This window comes from Vollenhovia emeryi, unplaced genomic scaffold (genome assembly GCF_000949405.1).
Source record: "Vollenhovia emeryi isolate VEMERY1.0 unplaced genomic scaffold, V.emery_V1.0 DF939213.1, whole genome shotgun sequence".
Taxonomy (NCBI): domain Eukaryota; kingdom Metazoa; phylum Arthropoda; class Insecta; order Hymenoptera; family Formicidae; genus Vollenhovia; species Vollenhovia emeryi.
This window is the reverse complement of record NW_011967153.1, coordinates 30,758-42,520: the sequence shown is the minus strand read 5'-3', so window position 1 is coordinate 42,520 and position 11,763 is coordinate 30,758. Positions and strand designations below refer to the sequence as shown.

Below are 11,763 nucleotides of genomic sequence, written 5' to 3'. Positions count from 1 at the left end.
GGGGAAGGGGAGGGGGAGGGTGGGGAGGGGGGGGGGGGGGGCGGGGGGGGGTGGGGCGCGCGCAGCGCGCCGTGCTAAAGACACTTGCAACTGATTCGTTAAAAAGATACAAGATTTAGACTCCATCATTTTTCTCGAAAACTATTACTCAAAGACACTTATACCTTCTTTGAATTGTATATGGTGTCAGAAACTTTCCACGTGAGGCCATCCTAAACGTACATGATATCGTGAACTACATAGCATTTGCGAAACTTCTTTTGTTTATAACTTTTTAATAAACAACGAGCGCCGGCTAAATCCTTCTGAGCGTTACTCAGGAGGGTAACCTTGACAACATATGTCAAGCCCAAGGTTATTGGAGGTGGGTGTGTTAATCTAAATAATTACCAGATTTAATACTAAATATGAGAAACTCCATGAACACAATATAATTGTACGCCGGGAGTAAAATGACATCGGTTAGAAATGGAGGAATTAAATGCTTAAAACAAATATAAATCTTGGTTTCACGAGAAGTAAATCTCTATATAATATTTCTATTTCAATTTTATTATTGACGCACGCACGCACGCAAATGTATATTAATAAACGTTACCTGTTATTTTTATTTGCATTTTATAAATTGTATTTGAATTAGTGTGCTTTTTCGCCAAATATTATTCTTTGCTTTCATCATAGATTTTGGATATTCATAATTCTAGATAATTGTTGTACCACGATCTTGCAACAAATTTCTGTAATACAGGTGGAACCGGTACAATGGACGTTCGAAAACATTGCCGTGAACGAGGATTCCAGCCCAAGTCAACTTCGGCATCTTGCCGACTTCTTGTCGAAGAAGCAATTCGATCTCGTGATCAATCTGCCGATGAGAAACGGTGGTGCCCGGCGTGTCTCCAATTTCATGACGCATGGTTACCGAACGAGAAGACTGGCAATCGATTACTCCGTACCTTTAATAACGGATGTTAAATGCGCCAAGCTCCTAGTTGATGTAAGTATCCAGATTTTCGATCCTATTTAAACAAACATGGCGTATAAGATAAATTTTGCTTCAAGAAGTAATTTGATTAAATAGTACGATTAAAATATGCTTACGTGACGTTACCGTCTCATTTAAAACTACATCTTATATCACTCTGCGTCAGTGATCAAAGATCGTTTCTGATCAACCAGATTAAATTACTCACTCTTACTCACGTTTTGTGCACATTGTTGATAAGGCGCGAAGGTAGATTAGGTGCAAAGTTTACTTCAGGACCCACACATTTTAAGACTATACTGAAAATCTTAATTCTCAAACGTTAAAACACCATTTTAGTCTCTATGTGATAAAAACAAATATTTTATCATAGGTCAAAGTTTATTTCAAAGCTCACACACATTTGTAATTCTAACCCTCATATGCTAGATTTTAAAAAATTATCAAGATTTTTACAAAAATATTTAAAATATCATCTAAAATTTATTTTAGATGATATTTTTTATCTAAATTGATAAAAAAATCATATAAATTTATTTAAAAATAAACGAAAATCTTCTACTGAAAATTATTTTCAAAATTATTTAGATATTCGTCTGAGAATTATTAATAATCCTTTCAATTTTGTTGATTGAATTACATTTTTGTAATGCCTAAAAGTATAGATAGTTGTCGATACCATGTTGTCGAAATACAGATAATAATATACCAAATTACTTTATTTGATAAGATATCAGAAAATACTCCAATATAAAAAATAATAATCTTCAGCTTCTTTTAAACTTTTAATTATATACGTAAAAAGCAATAATCCGTAACTTATTAAATTTTATATTAAAGCAGATATTCAAATTTTTATTCATCGCATAAAATAATCTTCCATCTAGACAGGCAAATTGTATTTCCTTTTTCTGATCATTTAAATGCGTCACGATTACACCATGCACGCGCAACTTGGTGTCAATTTTATAATTGACACCAACTTATGATTATATAATCGCGAATGAGATAAATAAATAGAATAGATGAATAAAATAAATACTAATTAGCTCGTTTCTTTGTGCAGGCGTTGAGAATGGTCGGCGGAAAAGCACCTCGTATGAAAACACACACCGATTGCATATCATCGCGCAAAATGATCAAACTACCCGGCCTCATCGATGTACACGTGCACACCCGCGATCCTGGAGCGGTCCACAAGGAGGACTACGCCTCTTGCACCGCGGCAGCACTCGCTGGAGGCATAACAATTATTTTTGCGATGCCCAATACCAATCCTGCGGTAGTGGATCACACAACTTTTGCCTTCGCCAAAGCGGTAAGCAACTTCTCATAGATATCTTAAAATCAATTGTTGATTACATTTGTGAGAACATGTTACGTGTCAGTAAGTCATGTTATACATCACACATGACATTACTTTTCTACCTGGATATAAATATCCAAACATAAAGTTTTAACTTTGTGGAAAATTGGTATCGAAATCTTTTCGAGAGACTTTGAATTTTACAAAAATATACAGAACTTCTGATGATAAATCAGCGCTGTCTTGTTTTATTTTAATCACACATGGCAGTGAAGTTTTTTGATTAACTGTGAACGGTTCGATGCCCTTATCTCTTAAACCAAGCTGCTGTTCTCATGTGTTAAATACTTGATATTCACTTTCTATTATTTCATACAAGAATTTATAAGACATTCAACAAAGTGCTTATTAAATTAAAATATTTGCAGTCATTATTCACGTATCGTATACGGAGAAGGCAATAGTGGCGCATAAAAATCGACTAAAAAATGCAAACCTCTTGTATTTAAGTAATAATTTAAGTGATGATAAAATAAAAATCAAGCTATTGCATAATTATAAAAAACTGAATGCTGCAGCTAGCGCACCAGATTTTAACATTGCGATATCGCGCGATAGCGCGAACTTAAAAAGTGACATTTTGTTTTATCGTCCTGAGTTTTAAAATTCTTTTACGTTGAAAAAGACAGACACATATTGACTTATCAGCGTATAACATTGATTTCTTATATAGATACTTTGAAGTTGACTATTGATTTCGCACACTCTTCATTTATGTTTCTCATGTATTGTCGATAAGATTCCAACTGAATTTTAATCGCGTTTAAAAGTAATGTCAAGTAATTTGTTATAATGAAATAACAAGATCTTATTTACTGTCCACTTGAACAGCAAGCTGCAGCTGGTTCGCGATGCGACTACGCCCTCTTCGCCGGCGCCTCGTCAGACAATTACAATGATGTACGGGAGTTAGCACCGCACGTGGCCGCGCTGAAGATGTATCTGAACGAGACATATACAACGCTTCGTCTCACTGATCTTACTGTTTGGGTTAAGGTAAATGATCTTCACGCTTGCAGGCAAACATCGAATTTCAATTTTTTTAAATATGCTCTTTAACTAATCTCGTTTATTTGCGAATTTGATACACATATGTACAGGGCACACATAATATTTATATTTCAAGTTACATAGCTGCTTCCCTTTTGCAGCACTTTGAGAGTTGGCCGAAGAAATATCCCTTGTGCGTGCACGCGGAAGGGCAAACCACAGCTGCAGTTCTGTTGCTGGCGAGTTTGCACAGCAGGCCGATTCACGTGTGTCACGTAGCGCGTAAAGAGGAGATACAAATCATTCGAGCTGCCAAGGAGCATGTGAGTTATCCTAACATATATCGATAATAAAAACGAAGAAAGTCGGTTAGGAAATTGAAATAATTAGAAAATGCCAAAGGCAATTATGAAAGACATTGATTAATAACAGAAGGATAAAAAACCGATTTTAAGAATTTATAATTTTATTATAATTAAGGTAACAAGTATTTAAATTTAATAAGTGTTTATTATAAATTTAAATTAAAAGATATCTAAAAAATATCGCACCTTTATTAATACTAATGACTCGATACATATATATTTTTACAGGGCTTACCGGTTACGTGCGAGGTGTGTCCGCACCATTTATTCCTTTGCCAGGATGACTTGGAACGAATAGGAACTGGACGAGGTCAAGTAAGACCCACTCTGGGAACAAAGGAGGACCAAGAGGCTCTCTGGGATAACATGGATGTGATTGATTGTTTCGCGACCGATCATGGTACGTCAGCAAATTTATCGTTATGTCAATGACTTTAATTATAACTGTAATTAAGTTACAAGCTGTAGAGGTTTCGCTCAAATTTCGGCTACACGTAGCAGAATAAATTCAATTTATCTCGAAACGATAACGACCAGCATTACTCTATGATCCGGAGATTAAAAAGATCGGCGTTCCATGTTTATATAACGTTTACTTTGTTTTGCTTTTAAGTCATACAAGAATATTCTTTTTGTGTCCCGAGGCATTGATACTATATCGGGCTCTTGCAGTTGTTTAGAAATAATTAAGCAATTAGCGCTCTGAGATAAAAATTAATGTTTTGATAATTTGCAAGATCACTGTCTATTTTTATTCAAGGATATTAAGGGATATGCAACGCGAGAGATCACGCGATCGTGCCATCGCATCGCCTTTCATATAATTTGCACAGTTTTATTGAGACATTGTTTTGCATTGTACAGCCCCGCACACCGTTGACGAGAAGTTTTCTGAGAAACCGCCGCCAGGATTTCCCGGCTTGGAAACTATGTTACCGCTTTTACTGAACGCCGTGCATAAAGGGAGGCTAACAATAGAGGTATTTTCTGTTTTAATTAATATAACATTTAACAATGTCTGGCTGACGTAATGAGAAAGGAATGTCGATAAGCATTTTGCCTGATAACGCTAAAATTGCTCTCGAGAATGCGAATATCGTATACGTCATTCCGATTCCCTCAGGCACATTTCATACCTAACGTGACGTAGTAAAACAGGACGTCTGGAAGAAACTTGAGAGGAAGTCCTTTATATCTAAAACTTGTACGAAAATTACATAAACATATTATATACTGTTTTTCATAATACTATTTTCACAATCTTCGGTATGATAATAATTGCTTGGATTTCATGCAATAAATCAAAGACTGAAGTAACTTGTCGGGAACATTTCGTTCTTGCAACAGAAGCCTGAAATTCCGACAGCTTTTCAGACACGATCTTATGTCTTATGCTTATCATTTTTTCCACTACAGATGAGCGCTATTGTCTGATAATAAGTCGAGATAAGTATCGCACAAAGACACTTACTACAAGTGAAAAAAATGAGGAAAGTGCTTTGTTGTCGATCTTTTTTTATTATACTAGACAGTTTCAATTGCAAAGTAAATTTTATTTGAGCAATTGTTCCTATTTAAATTAATGATAAGGACGCTATCAATTATTTACAACAAGAAAATATGTGTATTCAAATTTTATTAGGTACTAAGGTTACATTGTTAGAGTGCTATCAAAACTATTGTGCGTCAATTACAGGACATTGTAGACAAATTGTATCGAAATCCCAAGAAGATCTTCAACATTCCCGATCAGCGTAACACGTACATCGAGGTCGATCTGGATGACGAATGGGTTATCCCGGACGCAATGCCGTACAGCAAATCGAAATGGACGCCTTTTACTGGCATGACAATTCGCGGTTCCGTGCACAGAGTGGTCTTAAGAGGCGAGATTGCTTACATCGAAGGGCAGGTGCTAGTAAATCCTGGATTCGGCCAAGACATCAGGGATGTGCAATACAGCACAAAGGTGCCACCAACGCTCCATGTGCCGACAGTCTCTAGTCAGCTCGCAGACGTCGTTCACAGGCCTTTGTCACTAGACAGTCTCCTATCGCCGAACTTTGAGAAGCCTAACGTCCACATCGATCGTGTCGCCGATTTGCACGAAGACGAACAAATCGGTACGATAATGCAAATACGAATATCGAAAGAATTATTCCGCGTTGCTAAATAACGTGTGAAAGCTTTTGAAGTAATCTGATTGTTGACAAAAAAAAAACATATTCTATCCAGTTGCAGCAAACTTTACAAAAATGAATTTCTTTCAACTAATGTACATTTATTTTTTATGTCAAGATAGTCTGTCAAGTATTTGGTGGAGATGTTGTCATCCGAAATCGACAGACATGTTTGCAAATAAAGTCGAATCATAAATGTTTCTTCTCGCTTTGCGTGCTGTTGCAAGAACAAAATTTATAACTTTCTGTCGAAAAGCAAATATGCGCGAAATTAAATTAATTTTTTGTATTGCCAGAGTCGTATATGCATCTCTTACAACCGGCATCGCACAAGTCGAACGTCCACTTCGCACCGTGTACGGACGTTGACAAAGAACATTCCAAGGCACTGCCATCTCAAAGAACTGTCTCACCGTTGCCAATTAGCAATGTCACTAGACACAAAAGCGACAGTAATCCGAATCTGCTTATGACTGCCGTCGCATCGTTTCCAGTTATCCATGCAGGCAACAGTCTAGTCGGGCATCACGTGATTACCGTGGACATCTTTAACAAAGAGATATTAAAGGATGTGTTCCACTTAGCGGAAACGTTCCGAAATGCCATCAGGAAGGAACGACCGTTGGATCATATTTTAAAGGTAATTAATTAAAAGATTATATAGCTTCGCGTTTACGAATAATCTGAAGATATCTAAAAGATAAAATGTCATGTATGATTAAGGGGAAGATCATGGCTTCCATCTTCTACGAAGTCAGCACGAGAACGTCGTGCAGCTTTGCCGCTGCAATGGAACGTCTCGGTGGTCGCGTGATATACATGGATGGTTCTACATCTTCGGTGAAAAAAGGGGAGACCTTAGAAGGTTCGTAGAGATCTTCTCTGAACAAAGGATTTCTCGAAAAATGTATTGCAGTGAAAAGTATTCCAACCAATTATTATCCCAGTGTACAAAGACAATCTATTAAAAATGCACGATCTTAACGAATGCTTTTCTAATCTTCCATTAAATATCCGATAAATTATTGCTTTTAGATACAGTAACAGTGATGGGAGGATACGCGGACGTGATTGTGCTTCGACACTCTCTGCCGGGTGCAGCCGCTGTAAGTATTGAAGTTATAAGTATAAGAATTGTTCATTTAATTTGTATAATAATGATAATAATGCTCCTTCTTAAAGGTTTTCGATTTTACTATTTATCGTTTGTAATTTTATTTAGAAATTTATTTTGTCTTTCTCTTACAGAAGCAAACAGTACGACAACCATTATTGTGGATTCGTTGTACATCGTGAATTTCTGTCATAATTAAAAAGTCCTTTTGTATATGCATATTTCCTAATACTATATATTGATAATAATTTACAGAGGGTAGCGCAGCATTGTAGAAAACCGATATTGAATGCTGGCGATGGAACCGGCGAGCATCCGACGCAAGCGTTGCTTGATATTTTCACAATCAGAGACGAATTCGGAACTGTAAATGGCCTTACGATAACGATGGTGGGTGACCTAAAACACGGCAGAACCGTTCATTCTCTCGCAAGGTTAGTGCAATAAAAAGAATCCACTCGTCAAGGTAATCAATAAAGAAAGGAATACGGAAATTTGTACGCTGTAGAAAGGAGTGGTTAATGAAATTTTTCGATAACTATTAAGACTACAAATTTAAATAATTTAAATAAATTCTCCACATTGTACAATATATGATTGACAAATACACAATGTTTTAATTCTAAATTTCGATACAGTTATATGAAACGTGCGATTACGACAATTCTAAATAATTGTACGATATTCTCATCATCAATATTTAAAGAATACTTAATATATGAAAATAAAATTATGTAATGTCGCGAGAACTGTCGTTTCTTGACACTTTCGTTAAAAGGAAGTCGATAAAAAATTACATGTGTAAGTACAGAAAGAAACTTTGTGAAAATAAAAGAAACCAGATCTCCTCAAGCATGATTTAAAGATCCAATCTAATACATTAGTGATGGTATGTTATTAGTGATTGATATATTATTTTTAATAATAAAAGAATTTTTGAATGTCTCAGATATACATATAATCGAGATGCATGATCTGTAACTGATGATAAAAGAAGGTTTTTAACGTGATTTTAAATAATAAGAAAATTTTAATTCGTATGATTGTAAACTTCGATTAATTTCAGTTGCGAACAATCAAATTATCGTCTATAACAGTTTATTCGAGTCAAGGCATTTTTTTAACACACCTCATTTATTGAATTTTTTTATATAGGCTGCTGACCCTGTACAACGTAGAATTGCGCTACGTTAATCCACTAGGCCTTGAGATGCCGAGTCACGTCACTAATTACGTGGCCGAACGTGGTATCCCGCAAGAGAGATTTGAAACTCTGGAAGAGGCTCTGCCTGACACCGACGTGCTTTATATGACACGAATACAAAGCGAGCGCTTTGCCACGGAAGAACAATATCATAAGGTGAGTCTTAAGAAAGGCATTAATCGAGCATTAAATCTACAAAAATGCAAATTTACCACTCATTATTGTTAAATCATTAAAAAAATTTTAAAATTATTATATAGTAAAATTGATTATAGCTCGAAGTATTATTTTTATCTTACCTTAAGCCACGCTTACTCATTCAGTATCTGCTTTCAATTAAGTTTATGTACTATATTAAAAAAGAAATCATTGTATGTACGACAGATGTGCGGACTCTTCGTAGTAACTCCGCAGCTGATGTCTCGCGCTAAGAGAAAGATGGCAGTGATGCATCCCCTTCCACGTGTCTTTGAGATAAGCAAAGAATTCGACACCGATCCGCGGGCGGCGTACTTCCGGCAAGCTGAAAACGGAGTCTATGTTCGCATGGCATTGCTGGCTATGGTCCTTGGACGTATTTAAATAAGATTAATCCGGCCCGTGGCCATCTGTCTTTTGTGGACCAAGGTGCTGGCTCAAGAAGGTCAGCGACGTACGCCAAGGAAAACACACGCCTGCCATTTCTACTGTGATGCGATTCGCGAGAACCAAGCCGAATATCTTTCAGGCATTCCAGTATCAACCTTGACAAGTTTAGCATTTAGATTTATAAAAGAGTATAAACCAAAGCATGATGCACATTTAAACATCTGCCGATCGATTTTTAATCAATTTCGTTTATTTTGTGATAAATTTTTCTTTCACTTTCCACTTTTTAATATTTTTTTATTAAAGTGACTTAAATAGTTTTTATTAAAATGTGCGTGAATTTTTACGAAGTTTAAAAACATATACATTGAAGTATAACTTTTGTTAATTTTTAATACGTAAAATTTTAAGTTTTATTATTCAGATTTTTAACTTCAGACATTCTAACTGATTGTGAGGCCGACTCCGAATGCAGTTTCGGATAATTTTTCATTTATAAAGGTTTGAAATTTGTATCAGATGATATGTTGCAAATACATATCTTTATTGAATCTTTTTCAATAATGCCAATTTTATCACGGAATGTAGGCTATACCCAGCGAGAAATAATTCGTTAATCGACGTCGAAACGATGTTGAATCGACATCGACACCTTCAAATTGATGTCGAATTGACGTCGAACTTGACAGTGTCGACATCGTTTCGACTAATCATTTCTTACAGGTTATTACAAGAATTGAACATGAATTTTTGAAAATGATACCAAATTCTACGATACAATAATACTTAGAAAAATTATTTTAATAGTCATTTATAATCATTTAACAATTTATAGAGATTTATAGTGCGTTTTATGTTATTTTGCAGTTTACTTAGATTTTTACATTGCAAGTATTATGATTATCAATGTATCAATGCTTGTGAATATCATAGCATGACATAATATGAATATCAATGCTTTTCAAGTACAAAAGAATAAAGGTTTCCATTGTTTACCGACGCATACTAAATTTATTTTAATATTAGTGAAATAGATTATGTACCATATGTACAAACACACGCGCACGAGTGAAAATTAATCTCCAATCTTATAGCTTATTTTATAACTAATGACTGTATCATCTGGACTAGATATGTCATGTAGCCTTTGCCTTATAGCTTACAATTAGGATTAGTTCTTGACTATCTAGGACTTGTCTAGCTTCTGTAAATAATGGAATAGATGCTGGAGACCTGTAAAAAGTTAGCTATAAGCTATTGTCTAGCCACTAGTATTTAAAAATTTGTTAACATTTAAAAAGCGAGTACACTATTGTTTAACACATTGATTACCACGCACGAGATACTTATATTTGGCCTACTTTTTGCCCACGCCACTTACGAAATAATTCGTACTGGTTTAATGTGTTAAAATTGGCAAAAAAGTTAAAAAAAGTTTATTTTTTATACTGTGTTATGTATCATGTGAGGATTTAAACTTCTTATTATGAATACTTGATAGCGGGTGAATAAAGTAAGCCACTTCAGTTAAAACGCCTAACAACAGTACCACGTTCAAATTTAGATTTTGATGATTTTTCTGTAATTATACGTGCATATATACAAAACTTTCAAAAATACCACAAACATGGAAAAATGCTGATGTGAGTAATAAAAGTAATAAATAAAAAATGAAACAAGATGTGTTTATATTTAAATAAATTTTAATTATCATTACTAATATTTATGTATCCTATTGATATGCAAAATACAAAGTACACATTCATACCATAGATAAACAAAATATTCATAAATATTCGTTTAATCATAATAATTTAAACAATACCTTTAGCGTACAAAAGGATATCATTTGTGCGCATTATATAAATATATAAAATCTCTTTCCGCGCGATTTACATCAAAGGAAACATTCTTTGGCGTAAATATTGTTAATGGAAGGGTGACAAAGTTTTATGTTCTTTCTTTGTGAAGTTGTCAACAAATTTGCTATTTATCTCTATATATCAATTATAATTAAATATAAATTTATTTTAATCTATGTATTGTCGTATAAAAGAAGTCATACATTATTTTTAATTACAAAATATTAATACTTATTAATCGATCTATAAATTATCGATTATTACGGCCAGTCTTTATAGATCTTTTATATTAGAATTATTTGTGACAATGATAACAATTATAACAGATCTTCTCTTCAGAAAAACAGATATCGTGAAAAAAATCTCTTCTAAGAATACCGCGCATATTATTTACTTTCCCTGATATTCGGTTGCAATAAGAAGTCACACCTGTCTGTATGCTGCTTTATACGTTCATGTATATATATATATATATATATATATATATCTCTCTCTCTCTCAAAAACTAAATAAAAAGCCCGATCAACTTCACTTTTTACAAATTTCTCAATTTTAATACCGGAGCTAATATGATAGCTCATAACTTCGGCGGACTTTTTGCTTTTTATTTTATGGAATTAATCAATTTGGGTTTTAAGAGAGAGATTCGTATAATAACTAATTCATATGTTTTAGAAAAATATAAAACACTGGTCTCTGTTTGTATTATTTGCTTCGTAATGAAAACAATTATTAAATATACATATACGTGTATAGAATAAAACATATTTTGTCAATAATTGATATCTTCTTATTATCAACATAAATAGAACATATGTAATAAATAATTTTAGATTACAATTAACGTAAAACTTGTTTTTGTGCCTTTTGTAGGAAAAAGAAGGCACTGAAGTTAAATAATAATTGTTTACAACTGTGAATACTGAACTGTTACATTAGACAGCTAAAAAACAGCAAGTACTATATAAAATTAAAATTACTATAGAGCACATCAGAGCGAGGATTAATCTCGTGTGTATTGAGAGTGTTCTCCAATACGAGCAGTATTTGAGAAATGCGTCCCGACGGAAATGGAAGAGCAAAGAATGCTATTTACTGATCGGACATAC

The 11,763-nt window shown here is 34.3% G+C and overlaps 1 protein-coding gene across 1 annotated transcript in view; it reads left to right on the top strand.

Moving 5' to 3' along the window:
• LOC105561045 (CAD protein) overlaps positions 1 to 10,474 on the top strand; it is a 31,588-nt gene extending 21,114 nt beyond the window's left edge. Inside the window, exons 14-26 of the mRNA XM_012010690.1 lie at positions 749 to 997; positions 2,052 to 2,303; positions 3,183 to 3,347; positions 3,503 to 3,664; positions 3,935 to 4,106; positions 4,571 to 4,686; positions 5,403 to 5,829; positions 6,183 to 6,526; positions 6,610 to 6,751; positions 6,922 to 6,992; positions 7,256 to 7,434; positions 8,156 to 8,360; positions 8,589 to 10,474. Coding sequence (XP_011866080.1) covers positions 749 to 997; positions 2,052 to 2,303; positions 3,183 to 3,347; positions 3,503 to 3,664; positions 3,935 to 4,106; positions 4,571 to 4,686; positions 5,403 to 5,829; positions 6,183 to 6,526; positions 6,610 to 6,751; positions 6,922 to 6,992; positions 7,256 to 7,434; positions 8,156 to 8,360; positions 8,589 to 8,786 — 2,682 coding nt within the window. The 3' untranslated portion in view covers positions 8,787 to 10,474. The remainder of the gene's footprint in view (positions 1 to 748; positions 998 to 2,051; positions 2,304 to 3,182; positions 3,348 to 3,502; positions 3,665 to 3,934; positions 4,107 to 4,570; positions 4,687 to 5,402; positions 5,830 to 6,182; positions 6,527 to 6,609; positions 6,752 to 6,921; positions 6,993 to 7,255; positions 7,435 to 8,155; positions 8,361 to 8,588) is intronic.
• The last annotated feature ends 1,289 nt before the right edge of the window (positions 10,475 to 11,763 follow it).